Raw genomic sequence first — 20007 nt, 5'->3', positions numbered from 1 at the left:
CCACCAATTCTAATTTGTAATGACGTCAGTCATTTTGCCCAAAAATCTGCGGTGAAACGGAAAAAAAAATCATTGTGCGACAAAATTGAAAAAAAAAACGCAGTTTTGTAAATTTTGGGGGCTTCCATTTCTATGTAGTAAATTTTTCGGTAAAAATGACACCTTATCTTTATTCTGTAGGTCCATACGATTAAAATGATACCCTACTTATATAGATTTGATTTTTTCGGACTTCTGGAAAAAATCATAACTACATGCAGGAAAATTAATACGTTTAAAATTGTCATCTTCTGACCCCTATAACTTTTTTATTTTTCCGTGTATGTGGCGGTATGAGGGCTCATTTTTTGCGTCGTGATCTGAAGTTTTTAACGGTACCATGTTTGCATTGATAAGACTTATTGATCGCTTTTTATTCATTTTTAAATGATATAAAAAGTGACCAAAAATGCACTATTTTGGACTTTGGAATTTTTTTGCGCGCACGCCATTGACCGAGCGGTTTAATTAATGATATATTTTTATAATTCGGACATTTCCGCACGCGGTGATACCATATATGTTTATTTTTATTTACACTGTTTTTTTTTTATTGGAAAAGGGGGGTGATTCAAACTTTTAATAGGGGAGGAGTTAAATGATCTTTATTCACTTTTTTTTTTCACTTTTTTTTTGCAGTGTTATAGGTCCCATAGGGACCTATAACACTGCACACACTGATCTTCTATGCTGATCACTGGTTTCTCATAAGAAACCAGTGATCAACGATTCTGCCGCATGACTGCTCATGCCTGGATCTCAGGCACTGAGCAGTCATTCGGCGATCGGACAGCGAGGAGGCAGGTAGGGGCCCTCCCGCTGTCCTGTCAGCTGTTCGGGATGCCGCGATTAGCCGCGGCTATCCCGAACAGCCCGACTGAGCTAGCCGGCCACTTTCGGTTTCACTTTTAGCCGCGCGGCTCAGCTCTGAGCGCGCGGCTAAAGGGTTAATAGCGCGCGGTGCCGCGATCGGCACTGCGCGCTATTAGAGGCGGGTCCCGGCTTCACTATGATGCCGGGCCCGCCGTGATATGACGCGGGGTTACTGTGTAACCCCGCGTTATATCAGGAGAGCAGGTCCAAGGGCGTACCTGTATGCCCTTGGTCCTTAAGGGGTTAAAAAGGCCTCTGAGAAATGAAAAAAACTATTAGTTGTTATTGGCAACTGGTTAACGTTTCTTCTGCACATTTTGATAAATCGCCCCCTTAAATCTTGATTTTGTATGTATAGGGTCTATTTATTTTCCCAAGCAAACTATTTTGGGGCTACTGTGCTGGCACAATGCATGTGGCACTACTATGAGAAAACAATGCTGGAGATGGATCCTATAGGTGGTCGGTATGGTAGGGCGGGTTGCTAGACGCGTTTCGGGGAGACCCCTTTATCAATAGCTGTCAATAATAAAGATGATAAAAATGATAAAGGGGTCTCCCCGAAACGCGTCTAGTAACCCACCCTACCATACCGACCACCTATAGGATCCATCTCCAGCCACCAAGATTTGCAACAGCTGGAACCCCCTTAACCCCTTAAAGGGGTATTCCAGGCAAAAACTTTTTTATATATATCAACTGGCTCCGGAAAGTTAAACAGATTTGTAAATTACTTCCATTTAAAAATCTTAATCCTTCCAATAGTTATTAGCTTCTGAAGTTGAGTTGCTGTTTTCTGTCTAACTGCTTTCTGTTGACTCACGTCCCGGGAGCTGTCCAGCTCCTGTGGGGATATTCTCCCATCATGCAAGGGATATTCTCCCATCATGCACAGCTCCCGTGACATGACATCATCATTGAGCAGATAGACAGAAAACTTCAGAAGCTTATAACTATTGGAAGGATTAAGATTTTTTAATAGAAGTAATTTACAAATCTGTTTAACTTTCCGGAGCAAGTTGATATATAAAAAAAAGTTTTTGCCTGGAATACCCCTTTAAGGACCCAGCCAATTTTCACTGTAGGACCTGTCCATTTTTTACACATCTGACCACTGTCACTTTAAGCATTAATAACTCTGGGATGATTTTACCTTTCATTCTGATTCCGAGATTGTTTTTTCGTGACATATTCTACTTTATGTTAGTGAAAAATTCCCAAATTTGATGAAAAAATTCGTAAATTTAGCATTTTTTTTTTACTTTGAAGCTCTCTGCTTATAAGGAAAATGAATATTCCAAATAAATTATATATTGATTCACATATACAATATGTCTACTTTATGTTTCTATCATAAAGTTGACATGTTTTAACTTTTGGAAGACATCAGAGGGCTTCAAAGTATAGCAGCAATTTTCCAATTTTTCACAAGATTTTCAAAATCGAAATTTTTCAGGGACCAGTTCTGTTTTGAAGTGGATTTGAAGGGCCTTCATATTAGAAATACCCCATGAATGACCCCATTATAAAAACTGCACCGCTCAAAGTATTCAAAATGACATTCAAAAGGATTGTTAACCCTGTAGGTGTTTCACAGGAATAGCAGCAAATTGAAGGAGAAAATTCTAAATCTGGCATGTTCTTGTAGACCCAGTTATTGAATTTTTACAAGGGGTAAAAGGAGAGAACTCTTCCTAAAATGTGTAACCCAATTTCTCTCAAGTAAATACCTCATATGTGTATGTAAAGTGTTCGGCGAGCGCAGTAGAGGGCTGGTTGGTTGGAATAGAAGTCGGGGGCCATGTGCGTTTACAAAGCCCCCCGTGGTGCCAAAACAGTGGACCCCCCCCACATGTCACCCCAGAATTGAATAAGGGGTGCAGTGAGTATTTACACCCCACTGGCGTTTGACAGATCTTTGGAACAGTGGGCTGTGCAAATGAAAAATTACATTTTTCATTTCCACGGACCACTGTTCCAAAAATCTGTCAGACACCTGTGGGGCATAAATGCTCACTGTACCCCTTATTACATTACGTGAGGGGTGTCGTTTCCAAAATGGGGTCACATGTGGGGGGGTCCATTGTTCTGGCACTATGGGGGCTTTGTAAACACATGTGGCCTTCAATTCCGGACAAACTTTCTCTTCAAAATCCCAATGGAGCTCCTTCTCTTCTGAGCATTGTAGTTCGCCAGCAGAGAACTTTACATCCACATATGGGGTATTTTCTTACTCAGAAGAAATGGGATTACAAATTTTGGGGGACTTTTTTCCTATTTTCCCTTGTGAAAATGAAAAATGTAGGGTAACACCAGCATTTTAGTGAAAAATTTTTTATTTCATTTTTCCATCCAACTTTGAAGAATTTTCATTAAACACCTGTGGGGTGTTAATGCTCACTATACCCCTTGTCACGTTCCGTGAGGGGTGTAGTTTCCAAAATGGGGTCACATGAGTATTTTTTTTTGCGTTTATGTCAGAACCGCTGTAAAATCAGCAACCACTGTGCAAATCACCAATTTAGGCCTCAAATGTACATAGTGCGCTCTCACTCCTGAGCCTTGTTGTGTGCCCGCAGAGCATTTTACGCCCACATATGGGGTATTTCCGTACTCAGGAGAAATTGCGTTACAAATTTTGGGGGTCCTTTTTCCCTTTTAACACTTGTGAAAATAAAAAGTATGGGGCAACACCAGTACGTTAGTGTAAATTTTTTTTTACAGGTTAACAGGCTGGTGTAGCCCCCAACTTTTCCTTTTCATAAAGGGTAAAAAGGAGAAAAAGCCCCCCAAAATTTGTAGTGCAATTTCTCCTGAGTACGGAAATAACCCATATGTGGCCCTAAACTGTTTCTTTGAAATACGACAGGGCTCTGAAGTGAGAGAGCGCCATGCGCATATGAGGACTAAATTAGGGATTGCATAGGGGTGGACATAGGGGTATTCTACGCCAGTGATTCCCAAACAGGGTGCCTCCAGCAGCTGTTCCTAAACTCCCAGCATGCCTGGACAGTCCGTGGCTGTCCGGAAATGCTGGGAGTTGTTGTTTTGCAACAGCTGGAGGCTCTGTTTTGGAAACACTGCCGTACAATACATTTTTCATTTTTATTGGGGGGGGGGGGGGGACACAGTGTAAGGGGTGTATATGTAGTGTTTTACCCTTTATTACGTGTTAGTGTAGTGTTTTTAGGGTACATTCCGACTGGCGGAGGTTTGCAGTGAGCTTCCCGCTAGAAATTTGCACCACGGCGAAAAATTTGCCGCAGCTCGTACTTGAAGCAGGAAACTTGCTGTAAACCCGCCAGTGTGAATGTACCGTGCATGCTGGGAGTTGTAGTTTTGCAACAGCTGGAGGCACAATGGTTGGAAAACCTTCAGTTAGGTTCTGTTACCTAACTCAGTATTTTCCAACCAGTGTGCCTCCAGCTGTTGCAAAACCAACTCCCAGCATGTACTGATGCTGGGAGATGTAGTTATGCAACAGATGGAGGGACGCAACTATAAATCCCAGCATGCCGAGACAGCTGTTTGCTGTTTGGGCATGCTGGGATTTGCAGTTTTGCAACATCTGGAGGGCTACAGTTAGAGACCAGTGCACAGTGATCTCCAAACTGTGGACCTCCAGATGTAGCAAAACTACAAATCCCAGCATGCCCAGACAGCAAACTGCTGTGTGGGCATGCTAGGAGTTGTAGTTTTGCAAGATCTAGAGTGCTACAGTATAGAGAGCACTGTACAGTGGTCTCTAAACTGTAGATCTCCAGCTGTTGCAAAACTGCAAATCCCAGCATGCCTAAACAGCTGTCTGGGCATGCTGGGAGTTGTAGTTTTGCAACATCTGGAGGGCTACAATGTAGAGACCACCGTATAGTGGTTTCAGACTGTAGCCCTCCAGATGTTGCTAGGCAACTCACCAGCTTCCGTTGGATCCAGGGAGCCGTCCTCTTCTGCCGCACGACATCGCCGCCCGCGTGATCACCGCAGCCGATCTCGTCCCGCAGCCTCCACAGATCGGTAAGTGGACTTCGGCGCCCGGTCCCTGACGGTTTCCCCTTCCTGTCCCGCCTATTGTGGGTGGGCAGGATGGGGAAAACTAAAGTTAACCCCGCTGCCCACGATCTGCTATTGGTTGTAGCTTTTGACGACCAATAGCAAGGATAGGAGGGGTGGCACCCCTGCCACCTCACTCCTATCCCTTCAGGGGGATCGTGGGTGTCTTGGACAACCGCGATCCCCCTTATATACCGGGTCACCATAGACCCGTAATCGCGCAAATCTCAAGTGTGAATTCACTTGCGATTTGCCGCGATCGCCGACATGGGGCGGTCTGATGAACCCCATGGGCATTTGCGCGGGGTGCCTGCTGATCGATGTCAGCAGTCACCCCGGTCCGGTCCCCGCCCGGCGCGTGGCGGGGACCGAAATTCCCACGGGCGTACAGGTACGTCCTAGGTCCTTAAGTACCAGGGCGTCAGGACATACCCGTATGCCCTGGGTCCTGAACAGGTTAATCAGGGACCACTGGTTTGAAACCAACCAGGACGTGCGCTCTCTGCCACGAGACCGCACACTCACCCATCTGCTTGCTACAGTATCCTCCGTACAGCATTGTGTCCCTACATCCCACCGGAGAAACCGGAGGAACCCCGAGGACCCATTACACAGACACCTTGAGCCGGCCGTCGAGCGGAGCCAGTCACGGAGCCCAGCACACCAGGGGCTGCCACCCGGGGATTCCTTCAGTATGGAGCGGCGAGCGGTGCAGAAGCACCAACTACTTTCTACCTCACTATTGCAAACTGTGCAAATGACTTGATACTAGTGGCTACATACAAAGACTTGCTACATTATATCCTATATCATTCATAAAGACTAACTTGCTACTATATCCAAAAGCTGGCTGTTACACGGCCAAACCCCTAGCTTAATCCATTCATCCATTAGGCGGTACTGTATGGACTGTTTTAATATATATAAATATTTTTTTTTTTATACTATTTTTATTATAAATGTTTATTATTGTATTATCGTAACCTTCTGGTCGCTCATGGCAGCGTGAGGCAGCACTTTCCTACAGCTGCACTCCCTGACCCTCAATTCCGGCCCTCACCTGGCTCCTCCTCAGCACTCATAATCGGCTCCTCTGATGGCTACTAAGAAACTGAAGAAGTCTGCTGCTACCTCAGATGCTGAAACTGGCTCCATCGTGCATTTTTTCTCCAGCCAAGCGGCCATAGATCGCGGCCTTGCTTCCTCCAAGATGGCAGCGGCTACTAGATTCAGTTCCTTGCAGCACCATGCTGGCTGCGCTGCTCCTGCTTCCCCCCTGGTCTCACATGCCTCTGCATATGATGACTCGATGAGGAGAGTGAGGGGACTTGAAATCCTATTTTAAAGCCCTTCCTACTAAAAAAAAAGACTTTGAACTGTGTGTGCATAGGCTTGAGGCTAGCTGTAAGTGGGAAGTGGACTCTCTTAAAGGGGAAATGCGCCACCTGGGTCACTATCTGGAAGAACTAGATAAAAAACAGGAGGTGCTCCATGACCGCCTGGATCTCCATCATAAGGTTCTCCAGGAACACTCTGCTAAGATCTCTGATCTACTTTATATGCAGGAGGACATTGAAAATTGCCATAGGCAAAATATTAGGCTGAGGGGCATCCCTGAATCTGTGCTCCCCACTGACTTGGACAGTACGGCTCAGAAGATATTTGCTGTACTCTGGGGGTCTGAGGACCCGACCCCCTTGAGCTGGACCGCATTGAAATCGCTCCTTGGGCTCTAAACCCCCGATAATGCTCCACCCCGTGATGTCATCTGCCGGGTCCATTTTTACAAAGAAAAGGACAAGATTATGTTAGTGGCCAGAGATCATGGGCCTGTAGCCTTGGATGGAGCCACAATAGTGCCCTTACCTGACCTTTCCAGTCACACCCTACAGCAACACTGTGCATTGAAATCTTTGTTGGAACTGCTCCGTGAACGAGACATCTCCAAAAGATGGGGCTTCCCCTTTCAACTGTCTGTTCGCTATAAAGGCAAGACTGTGGTGTTCTGTCATTTGGGGGACCTTCCCAAATTCCTTGCCTCTCTGGGAGTTACCCATGGTGGCCCTCCCGGACTGGCCGGTTCCGATATGCCTGATTGACACCCCTCCCCCTGCCCATGAGAAGTGGTCGGTGGTACCTGGCCGAGGCCAGGCGAAGAGTTCTCCTGCACCGAACTCCCCGGTCACCTGAATGGTCTGCTCCAGACTTCTCCCCCTTTATTTCAAGATGGCTTCTTATGAAGCATAATTTTTGTCCTTAAGTCAAGGCTTCTAGCTGTGAAGCCTCTCATTCCATTGAGTGTTATTTCATGTACATTTGCATTTTCTATTGCCTGAGGTGGGTATAGTTCATTTCTTTATTTTTTCTGTTTTCTGTCCCTAGTCTGTATTAGGCTGGTATTGTTCCTGCCATAGGTCTGCAAGGGATGGGTTCCCTGCACTTTACTAGTTTCTTTGCCCCTCTGGGTTTTGGGGCTTTTGTTCCAATTGGTTTCTTTGTGTTTGACTCTCCTCTTCTTACTTTTTTTCTCTCTCTTGTCTTTTCTCATTGGCCTCTGCCGCTTCCATGTGGTGTCCTTTCTGTTTCCTTCCCTGTCCTTTCCATCCCTCCCCTTTCCCTTCCTACCACCCCTCTTCCTTTTGTTCCTATACCATGGATGACCTATCGGTATGTACCGTTAATGTGAAAGGGCTTAATCAACTGGAGAAGTGTAGGCAAATCTCCCGTTATTTACATAAATGTAGGGTTTTGATTGTCCCCCAAGAAACTCACTTTTAGACCTTTGCGTGCCCGGTTATTAAAGACAGTCAGTATCCGGTCTGGTTCCACTCCACTAATGTAGAGTCCAAATCTAAAGGGGTTTAAATAGCATTTCATTAGTACTTTCAGCCCTCCATTTTAAAATCCTCTAGTGACCCTTTAGGCCATTATTTATTTCTTCAATTTTCATATGCTTGCCAACTTTTTACGGCTGCCTGTTTATTTCCTGAACCAGGGTCAAGTGATTTTGCCTCCACAGTTCTCTGTCTGCTAGACGAGTTTGCTGGGTCTTCGCAAATCATCCTCGGGAGGTGACTTCAACTGGATATGGGACCCTGCCCTTCATTCTTCAACCGGTAAGTCTTCTTTGTCCTTCGCTGCACTCCATAAACAAGTCCTTGACTGCCACTTGGTGGATGTATGGCAGGTGGTACACCCCGGGGTCAAGGACTTCACTTATTTTTCCCCGGCCCATAATGCCTATAGTCGACTTGACATGATTTTTTTCAGTCATTCCCTCCTCTCTGCCTCCCCTCATTCCTCCATTGACTCCATTCTGTGGTCGGAGCACGCCCCTGTCCTGGCTCGGTATCAATTTGCTGATAGTGGTCCTCTTCCCTTCTCCTGGCGACTGAACAACAACTTGCTGCGTGATACTTTGTACTCATCTGAGGTCACTCGTACTATCTCCGAATTTTTGGAGATACATTGGTCTGACTCCACCTCATTCCCCACTCAATGGGAGACCTTGAAATGTACGATACACAGCATATTGAAGTCTCGCGGTGCCAGTCTTAAAAAGCTAATGGTCGAAAATTGAGCTCTCTGTTTGCAACCTTGGCTTCCCTGGAAGAGTCTAATAAACAAGCCTACTCATAGTACTCGAGCCCAGATCTCCACCATGAGAAGACAACTTCTCAGTTGTCTTGACCAGCAGTCGTTCTGTTACCAGGAGAGGGCACATCGTGGCTATTATGAATACGTGTATAAGAGAGACACCTGGCTATATAGGGCCCTACATCCTAAAACCTTTTCTCCGTATATTCTGTCTCTTCATTATACTGTTTCTGGCAGGATTGATACCACCCAGCAAATTGTCTCTGAGCTCCGCTCTTATTTTCAATTCCTCTATCAGATACGGGATAAATACACAGACCTTTCCCCTTCTGTTTTACGGGCTAAGATTGATCAGTATCTATCCAAGCACAGTCTTCCCTCTTTGGCATCGGAGCGTTGGGAGCATCTTGATGGTCAGTTGGAGCCTGAGGAGGTTCAGGAGCTCATTTGGGGTCTTAAAAACTGGAAATTCCCTGGGCCTGATGGTTTCACATCCCGTTTCTATAAGCAGTATGTTGACCTTGTTGCCCCTCCTATGTTGAGGGCTTTCTATTCAGTTGTCAATGTGCCTCTTTTCCTCCTCAGGCTCTCATAGCCCATATCACTGTGATCCCCAAGCCTGGCAGGGATTCCGCCTCCTGTAGTAATTATCGCCTTATATCGTTACTTAACCTAGACATCAAGATCTACTCTAAGGTTTTAGCCCTACATTTTGGTCCCTTGCTTCCCTCTCTGATTCATACTGACCAGGTTGGTTTTGTTTCGGGTACGGAAGCCAGGGATATTACCCTGAAGACATTTTCCCTCACTGCCGGCGCCAGATCCCGCAATCTCCCTGTCTGTTTGCTTTCTATTGATGCCAAAAAGGCTTTTGATAGGGTCGGGTGGGACATTTTAGATTTGGCCTTGTCTCGGTTGGGTATGGGTCCTCGTTTCCATAGCCACATTATAACCCTGTACCGTGGTGCTACAGTGCAGGATAGAGTGAACAGTACATTGTCCACGCCCTTTCTCATTTGCAATGGGACCAGACAGGGGTGCCCCCTCTCCCCCCTTCTTCACGTGATTGCTATGGAGTATCTGGCAGTGGCACTGAGGCAGAATGCATCCATTCCAGGCCTTTGGTTACATTCCCGTTCCTACAAGCTCTCTCTTTATTCTGACGACCTCCTTTTATATGTGACAAACCCCCAGGTCTCCCTGCCCGTTGTATTAGTGGAATTTTCAGAGTACGGTGATCTTAGCCATTTTAAAGTTAATACCCACAAATCTGAACTCCTTAATGTCTCTATGTCCTCTGAGCTCTTTAGTTGGATTTCCTCCCAATTTCCCGTTATCTCGGGCTTCACCTATTAGCAGATCTTAATGGTCTCTTTGAAGCTAATTATCTCCCTTTACTGAAGGTTATTGAGCAGGATTTACTGTCTTGGAAAACACTTCCCCTCTCCTGGTTTGGCAGGATGGCAGCGGTCAAGATGGATATTCTCCCTCGGATTCTTTATTTAATGCAGACCCTCCCAGTCCGTATCCCGGCCTCTTTCCTTACCAAGTTCCGTTCATTAGTTATATGTTTTATTTGGTCCAATACTGGTCCTCGTCTACGCCATCAAGTGTTGGCTCGGAGTAAAGAAAAGAGGGGGCTGGTCTGCCTGACTTTTGTATGTATTACTGGTCTACCATTTGCTCTCGTATCCTTGACTTCTGCCATCATGCTGAGACCAAGCAGTGGGTCAGTCTAGAGGTGGAGTTCTCTCCTTTTCATCCTGCTGGCCTCCCCTGGTTGCCGCCCGCCTCCTGATCATCTAGCCTTGCTCATCCTTATATCTCCCGGGTGTTACTTTTAGTTTGGGACTCCTTATTGGGCTCTGTAGATATTTCCTCTCACCCTGGCCCTCTTACCCCTCTTTTTTAGTAACCCGGCCCTACCCTTTGAAAATGAACTCTGCACCCTTGTAGGCCATACGTCACCCTCGCGGCTCCGAGATGTTACATCTGCTACGTCCTTACTATCATTGACCTCCTTTCCTAGTGTGCCACCTGGGGGCTGGTTCACATATGAGAAACGTAGGTATTATTACTCATCGCTGATTCCCAAGAGACATCTTCATAGGCCACTTACACCCTTTGAGCACTTTTGTGTCCTTCCCCCCCCCCCCCTTCATAAGATTTCTTTGATTTACGGAGTGTTGCGAAGTTCTCTGGAAGACCCGGTGAAAACTCATTACTTGGTTATGTGGGACACTGACCTGGGCTGTGAATTCACCACTGAGGAAGTTTCTTGTTTTTTTACTAAACCATAAGGCTTCTTTTTCCTCTAGCATACAGGAATATAGTTTTAAGATCGTGTCAAGGTGGTGTCGCTGCTCGGTTCGTATCCACAAGATGTTACCGACAGACTCGGAACACATGCTGGCGCTGTGGTAGTGCGGTGGGCACATACTTTCACACCTTGTGGGACTGTCCCGTTCTTTTACCCTTTTGGGACTCTGTGTTTGGACTCTACAACCTGGGTCTTCTCGGACTGTATCCTGCCATCTCCTAAGATTGCTCTCTTGTCTCTTTTTCCGTGCCCTCTTCCTCAGGCCAAAAGAGGTCTCTTGAGACATTTCATTGGTGCCACAAGGGCGGTGATTCCCTGGCACTGGAAGTCTTTTGGTTTGGATAGGTTGATTTGGTTAGTGGACATAGCCCTACTCATAGTACCCCCTCCCTTCCCCTATTTTTCCCTTCCCTTCCCTCCCTCTCCCGTCTTCTTTTGCTATCCTCTCCCCCGTTTCTCTTAGGCTTTCTCTTCTCGCTTTCTCTTTTTCCTCTTTTTCTTTCTTCTACTGTTTTGTCTTTTCTTTTTGTCTTTACTTAGACTGGAGCCGTCGGCTCCATTTATTTGTTCGAGGTCACATACGCTATTGCTCTCCAACAGGGGTCGTATAGATCTATACTGTGTTGAGATTAGGCTTACCTACACGTGGATGTTGTGGGTTGTGGTACTGCTCTCCATTTAGAGTTTCATTGTGTTTCAGGCCTTCTCTGTATTGCTTATTACCATGTTATTCCTATTATGGCCCAATGTCCATCCATTTTGTGTATTTTGCATATGTGACCCATGCTGTCGTTTATACTATTGTTTATTATTTTTTAGTAAAAACTTCAATTAACACTGATTTACCATGAATTATGAGGCTGAAGTTGTTAGGAACCTGAATTTCTGATGGGAGTTAGGGTCCTGTGGCTGTAGCCTCAAAGCCACCTGTATAGATAGGGAATGTTTATGTGAGTTAGTGCTTGACAAGTAGGATTTACTTTATATTTTGTGCCAGAATGTAAGGGCTTTATTTTGCACCTAAAAGCAAATGCGTTATTCCCTGGGTGGAACTTTCAACTAACTTTCAGCTAAGGCTGAGACCCCTGCCTGTCAATCACACACACACAGGCTGCGGCAGCTTTATGCCTGCTGCCTTCAAAAGGAAAATAATGGGGCAAGTCCTCTGCATACTGGCACAGTCACACTCAATGACATCACTAACAGAGGACGCCTGTACCAAAACAGATAGGGAAGGAGAAGGGCCAATTGCTCTGCCTGTGAGCATAGAGAAGATAAGTTTGAATTTTAATTAATTTAATTATTTATGTTGGCTCAAATAATTGTAGTTTTAATGGGGCAAAATGGACCTACCATCTGGGAAAATACATATACGGGAGGACCTACCAACCAGGGGCTTTACCTGCCTACCCACTGGAAAGGAACTACCTAATGGGTAGCCTATTTACCATGTAAATTACTTGTCTACCCTACTAGGGGGACCTTATTTGTGTATCTACGTGGGAGACATTCCTAACGATTTGGGAAAACCAATTTAATGTCTCCCAAAATATGTAGGGCCTCCAATATATACACCCCCACTAACAGGCAGAGACATACCTACTCCCAGATAACTCACCTACCTATCTACTCTTACTATCACAGTGCAGGACATCAAGGGAGCAATATTAGCATTTGGGCACTATAGAAGGTTGTGTAGGTGGAAGAATGCAGGAAAAGTCAGAAGCCTAAGATGTTTAGGTGGAAAAGTTGTCATGGTGGTCAGGGCCACACTTAGTTTAAAACGAGTCGGGGAGGACATCATCACAATTTTTTTGTTTCAGGTTTCTAAATCTGCAGTTGCAGTGGTACATGTGTCCATAATACAGACAAAACACACTTTCCTATTATGCACATGTGAAAGTGGCCACACCTGGAGCTGGCCCTATATTGGTTGTTCATGACACAGAAGTTGAAAGAACCCTGCCCCCTTAGGTAGGGCATTAAACCCAACACAGTATTAACACAAACATTTTCAAACAGACCTGAACTAGCAGATGGCACATATTTGAAGTCATATTTTCTGGAATGGTGTTTAATCGGATGACCTGCTTCATTAACTCTACCAATATTTCCACTGCTTGTTTTTTGAGTAATTCATTGAGCAGTAGTGTGTTCCCAGACAGGAATTTGATGGTCCCCAAACAGTACAAGAAAGCCTCACTATTAGCTTGTGCATCTTCATTCTGTAAGACTTCAAGCAACACACCTGCAAGAGACATTGGCAATTCAAGACCAATGCAAAGATTCCAGGAAGGTTATAAATCAAAATATAGAGACCAATACTAGAATGCTGCCTCTCTGGCTCTCCTATAGTGATACATGGAGGAGGCATGTCAGCCGCCGCTGGGGGACAACAAGCTACCTTCCTGGGGGAGACGTATTGGAGGGGGTTTCCAGCTTTCTGACCCCCCGTGATCTAAAACGTATCCCCTATCCAAAGTTTTACTGCACCACAGTACTCCTTTAATCATCCTAAGGCTAAGTTTCTACTTGATTTTTTGTCCTGCGTTTTTTGGTTTGAAAAAAACACTAGAAAAAACGGCAGTGCAATTTCCTGCGTCTGGCGTTTTTTCATTTGTGTGGAAATTGCATTTTTGGCACCCAAAATTTGTTGGGTAGCAAAAAAAAAAAAAAGGATGCAGTAGTGATGGAGAAAATTGTATTTAACGAAATTTAAATTTTTTTATAACTAAATTTTAATACATTTTTAATAAAGTGTGTTTCACTTTTTTTTCTCTACTTTTTTTATTTTTAAGGTAGTACTACTAATCCCAGCATGGAACAGACTGTTCCATGATGGGAGTAGTAGTACCTGTACTAATAGACATATCGCCCTGGGTGTCAGTCTGACAACTGATGCGATCATCCATAATATAGCAGAGATGTGGAGCGGCTCTATACAGCTCTCACATCTCTGCACTATACTCCGGCCAGTGATGTGAATAGAACATCACTCATTCATATTTTCCACCGAGAGTGGTGATTGGCCAGATGGTTAGAGCCAATCACAGCTCTCAGAGGGAAATCTGAATGAGTGAGTGGCCGGCTGGAGTACAGAGCAGAGATGCGAGCACTGTATAGATGCTCCGTATCTCTGCTATAGACAGGACGATCGCAGCGGGTGTCAGTAGTGACCTGCAGGTACTACTACTCCCAACATGGAGCACACTCTGCTCCATGATGGGAGCTGTAGTACCTGCATTAATAGACAGATCGCAGCGAGACAGATCGCAACTTCTGACACCTGTTGCGATCTGTCTATTAATGCAGGTTCTACAGCTCTCAGCATGGAGCAGAGTGTGATCCATGTTGGGAGTAGTAGTACCTGCAGTTAAGGAAAGAACACAGCGGGTGTCAGGAGTGAACCTCCTGTATAACGTAAAGATACGGCCGGCCGCTCTTCTATGGTCTCCTTCACTGACGTATATATACACATATTCATATTTCCCCACAGAAAGCTGTGATTCAATGGAACCATCTGGCCAATCACAGCTCTCTGTGGGAAATATGAATAGGTGTATATATACACGTCAGTGCAGAGGACCATAGAAGAGCGGCCGGCATCTATACATTATACAGGAGGATAGCAACGGGCAATCTGTCAATTAGTACAGGTACTACTACTCCCATCATGGAAGTGTGTTCCATGCTGGGAGTAGTAGTACTACCTAAAAAATGTAAAAAAATAAAATAAAATCATTATTGCTGGCTACATTTTTAGGTCCCTGACCGTCCACATCAATTGATCCCTATTTAAAAATGAATAAAAATTTTGTAAGAAAGAAAAATTTCGTTAGATACAGTTTTTTCCATCACTACTGTATCCTTTATATAATTTTTTTTTTAAATGGTACCCTACGAAATTTTATTAAAAAATGTATCTCCATCACTTTTTTGGATCGCTAAAAGAGAATAAAAACCGCCTGAAAAAATGCCAAAGTTAAAACCCACATGACGCTTTCTTTGTGTTTTTTTTACACCCATAGACATCTATGGGAGAAAAAAGCCACGATTTCAGGGAAAAAAACGGCAAGAAGCTGAAAAGGCAAAAAAAAAAAAAAAGAGTGAAAAAAACGCCAAAAGGATTAAAAACCACAAAACTGAAAAACGCCAAGTGGAAAAAGAATTTAGCAATTTCTCATTTATTTACAGCTAACATCTGGCCGCAGCGTTTTTTGGCCGAAAAAAACGCCATGCGCAGAATTGGCGTTTTTTCTTGCAGTTCCCCCCCCCCCCTCCCCCCCCCCCCAAAAAAAAAAAAACTGTGGAAACTTAGCCTTAACCCATTTTCTAACCAAAATGTATATGTACACCTGAACAGTGACTGCAGATGTAATGACTGATTCATTTATGATATAGGGTTACATGTTAGGTTATTAAACCAGGAAGGTCCTGGTCAATAACCTAACATGTAACCCTATATCATAAATTAATGAGGGCATTTATAGGTTTTCTTATGGCCGACATTTCTTTCACACACTTGTTCCTTCACCCTTTAGTTTTTTCTATTTGTCTGGTTATGCATTTTCTATGTTTCCATATTGCTTAGATTTTTTTTCAGTTAACGTTTTGATAATTTCCTCAATTTTCCCTTTATGTAAATTTTTTTTTTTTAACCTTTCCATTTTATCTATACTATCCCAAAATTTTACTCACAGCTGAGTGGGAACTTTGCCACACCCTGTGCTGGGTTTAATTATTGTAATTGCGTGATTCCATTTCTCTACTTGATCTGGAGAAACAAATGTCATAATTTACTTTCATTTGTTTGAGGTATGTATTGTGAAGCCAGGCTGTTCATCTATTAGCCAAACATTGGCTAAAGTTAGGTGAACATCTTCTAGGTGTGTCGATTCCATATACTGTATTTTCCGGCATATAAGATGACTTTTTAACCCAGGAAAATGTTCTCAAAAGTCGGGGGTTGTCATATGACGGTTGCCATCTTATAGGGCGGGTGCTGCAGTCTGCCGGGACACCCAGGGTATGGATAGAGATTAGAGCTGCACTATATATCGCAAAAGCAATCGAATTGCGATTTTTGCTTTTTTCGATATAGCAATAAGGCCCCCCGGGAAAAATTTTATCTGCTCGGGCCGGCTCCCGTGTGCTGCTGCAGGCAGACCGGTAAAAAAAAATGTAAATACTAAAAGTCAGTGTTTCCCAACCAGGGTGCCTCCAGTTGTTGCAAAACTACAACTCCCAGCCAAAGGCTGAAAAGAAAACACTGAGTAAAAGGGCACAGGGAGAAAAATAAAAATAAAACCTTCTGCACACCTACTCCCGGTCTCAGCAGATGCCGTTCGTCTCCGAACGATCCGACGTCTCCTCTATTCTCCATAGAAGCAGTGGGACCTTTCCCTTTTTAGCCAATAACTGGCCGCAGCGGTGTCACATGTCAAGCCAGTGATTGGCTGATGGGGAAAGGTCTTTTCTGGCTGCAAACACACTAGGTTTCCCGGATCCCGCGGAAGATTTGAAAACCGTCCGGGAAACCCAGTTTATTACCTACCTACAGGGGGGGGGGGGGGGAGAATGTGATGGGGGGGGGGATTGCGACATGGGGGGAGAATGTGACAAGGGGATAGGTGGAGTATGACGGGGTGTGTGACAGGGGGGGATTGTGACATGGAGGGAAGATTGTGACGGGGGGGGGGGAGAATGTGACATGGGGAGAGAAGGTCACAGGGGGAGAATGTGATATGGGGGAGAATGTGACAAGAGGGGGGGGGGGAGAAAGTTTCCGGGGGGGGGGGGGGGGGGAATGGGGGTTAGATGTTCCCATGGGAGGAGAATGTGGCGGGGGGGGGGGGGGGGGAATGTGGCAATGGGAGAATATGACGAAGTAAAGTGACATAGGGGGAGAATGTGATGGGGGATGATGTGACCATGGGGGGAGAATGTGACAGGAGGGAGAAGGAAATTAAAAGGGGGAGATGTGAAATGGGCAGTGGGCATAAAATAGGTGGATAGATGTGAAATAGAGGAGATTGGACATGAAATGGGGGGGATTTCACCATTTATTTATTATATCGCATTGCATATTGAAATCGCAATATTTAGGCCCATAATCACAATCGCACATTTTTCCCATATCATGCAGCCCTAACAGAGATAGAGTGGGGCTCCCAGGGTATGGATAGAGAGAGCAGTGCTGTGCCCAGAAAAACATGCATCTTTCACCCATCCAGCCCGCCCATGTAGGTATCCTATTACCGTACCTCTTTCTTTGCCTCTCAGATCTTGCTCCTGAGGACTGCAGTGAAGCGGCACAGGCGCGCATGTGCGAGATCGGAGGGGGCGCAGGCGCGCATGTGCGAGATCTGAGAGCTGGCGCAGGTGCGCATGTGCAAAATCTGACAGGCGGCACTGGTGTGCATTTGCGAGATCAGAGATGCGGAGAAGGAGGTACGGTAATGGGATACAAGGGTGGCGCATGTGCGAGATCTGAGGCGGCACAGGAGCGCATATGCGAGATCTGAAAGCTGGCGCAGGTGCGCATGTGCAAAATCTGAGAGGCGGCGCTGGTGCGCATTTGCGAGATCAGAGAGGCAGAGAAGGAGGTACGGTAATAGGATACAACCGCGGGCCAGACGGGTGAAAGAGGCATGTACCGCTCGGATAGTCTTGGAGACAGGGAGGGCTGGGCAGGCAGGGAGAGCTGACCAATCCAAGCAAGCTTTGTATACAACAACTAGCCAATCACTGGTAAGGTCCGTAGATAGCGGGAGAGGGGTAGTTTTATACGGAGAGTATATCCCAAACTATATTTTAACTGTAAAAGTTGGAGGTCGTCTTATACACCCAGTCGTCTTATACGCCAGAAAATACGGTATATGCATTTATTAAAAAATTTTTTACCAAGTGTAATCTAGTAGTAACACTCATGTTAATTTGGTTGGCTGGATTTAGCAAGGCAGAAGCAGGAGAAATGCGTCTGTGCATTGCGGTTTTTAATCTTTGTTCTCAAATGTCATTAATTAGGTAAAAGTTCGCATTGAAATGTTGTAATAAGCAGTATGGTAAAATAGAAAATGTGACAAACATATTTGTCATACTATGTTAAAAAAATGCCTTTGCTAGCATTTGTGTTAAAATAGAGAATAGTAAAAAAAAGGAATAAATTATCTCACCCATCATGTTCTCTTTTTGGAAGAGGCAATCATTGTTGTCACTTCTGCTTATTTTGAATACAAGCTTGCAGATATTCAAGAGGTTTTTGCCACTTACTCTCAACTGGGCCAAAAGAAACACAAACAATGTAACTAGTAATGAGCAAAAACATCAAACAGAAGACAAACATTTACATGTAAACATACTATTAGCGCAATGGTAGCTGATTATTCTTTAGCTGGCTGACACTTTACTGGATGGTGAACACCACTTGTGATAAGGGTCCATGCACACTATGGAATCTCATACAGTGGGGGATCAAAAGTTTGGGCACCCCAGGTAAAAATTTGTATTAATGTGCATAAAGAAGCCAAGAAAAGATGGAAAAATCTCCAAAAGGCATCAAATTACAGATTAGACATTCTTATAATATGTCAAAAAAAGTTAGATTTTATTTCCATCATTTACACTTTCAAGATATCAGAAAACAAAAAAATGGCGTCTGCAAAAGTTTGGGCACCCTGCAGAGTTAATATCTTGTACTGCCCCCTTTGGCAAGTATCACAGCTTGTAAACGCTTTTTGTAGCCAGCCAAGAGTCTTTCAATTCTTGTTTGAGGTATCTTTGCCCATTCTTCCTTACAAAAGTCTTCCAGTTCTTTGAGATTTCTGGGTTGTCACGCATTGCTCTTTTAAGGTCTATCCATAGATTTTCAATTATGTTGAGGTCAGGAGATTGTGAAGGCCATGGCAAAACCTTCAATTTACACCTCTTGATGTAATCCCCCATGGATTTCGAGGTGTGTTTAGGATCATTATCCATTTGTAGAAGCCATCCTCACTTTAACTTCAGCTTTTTCACAGATGGCATCAAGTTAGCATCCAAAATTTGCTGAAAGTTTATTGAATCCATTTTTCCTTTTACTCGTGAGATGTTCTCTGTACCACTGGCTGCAATACAAACCCAAAGCATGATTGATCCACCCCCATGCTTAACAGTTGGACAGAGGTTATTTTAATTAAATTCTGTTCCCCTTCTTCTCCAAACGTACCTTTGCTAATTCCGGCAAAAAGTTCAATTTTAACCTCATCGGTCCACAGAACATGTTTCCAAAATGCATCAGGCTTGTCTATATGTTCATTTGCAAAGTTCAAACGCTGATTTTTGTGGTGAGGACGTAGAAGAGGTTTTCTTCTGATGACTCTTCCATGAAGACCATATTTGTACAAGTATCTCTTTATAGTGGAATAGTGTACCACAACTCCAGTGCCTGCCAGATCTTTCTGGAGGGATTGTGCAATCAAGCGTGGGTTTTGAATAGTTTTTCTCACAATCCTGCGAGCTGTTCCGTATGATATTTTTCTTAGTTTTCCAGATCTTGCTTTAACTTCCACTGTCCCTGATGACTGCCATTTCTTAATTACATTCCGTACAGAGGATATTGACATCTGAAAACGTTTTGCTATCTTCTTATAGCCTTCTCCAGCTTTCCGGGAGTAGACAATTTTTAGTTTCAGATTTCTAGACAACTGCTTAGAAGAACCCATGGTGCTGATTGTTGGGGCAAGGTCAGATGAGTCTGGGCATTTAAAACCTTTGAGATTGACATCACCTGATCTTCCCAGATTATGATTGAGAACAATCCATGACACTGGCAGGTCTCAGCTTTACAAAGGGGGCAGTGCATGCTATAAATTCTGCAGGGTGCCCAAACTTTAGCAGATGCAATTTTTTTGTTTTCTGTTATTTTGAAAGTGTAAATGATAGAAATAAAATCTAACTTTTATTGACATATTATAAGAATGTCTCATCTGTGATTTGATGCCTTTTGTAGATTTTTTCCATCTTTCCTTGGCTTCTTTATGCACATTAATACAAATTTTTACCTGGGGTGCCCAAACTTTTGATCCCCACTGTAAATGATAAATTCCCCATAAACAGCAATGCATTCTGCTCAATATTTGGCTGAAAGA

The 20007-nt window shown here is 44.3% G+C and overlaps 1 protein-coding gene across 6 annotated transcripts in view; it reads right to left on the bottom strand.

Moving 5' to 3' along the window:
- Positions 1–20007, bottom strand: part of ARMC2 (armadillo repeat containing 2) — a 156680-nt gene that overhangs the window by 27838 nt on the left and 108835 nt on the right. For all 6 annotated transcript variants that reach the window (XM_056566268.1, XM_056566267.1, XM_056566269.1 and 3 more), the window contains 2 exons: positions 18055–18157; positions 12904–13127 (listed from right to left, as the gene is read on the bottom strand). In XM_056566268.1, the coding sequence (XP_056422243.1) occupies positions 12904–13127; positions 18055–18157 (327 nt within the window). The remainder of the gene's footprint in view (positions 1–12903; positions 13128–18054; positions 18158–20007) is intronic.

This window comes from Hyla sarda, chromosome 3 (assembly GCF_029499605.1).
Source record: "Hyla sarda isolate aHylSar1 chromosome 3, aHylSar1.hap1, whole genome shotgun sequence".
Taxonomy (NCBI): Eukaryota; Metazoa; Chordata; class Amphibia; order Anura; family Hylidae; genus Hyla; species Hyla sarda.
Note: the sequence above shows the minus strand (reverse complement) of the source record. Positions and strands in the feature narration are given on the sequence as shown.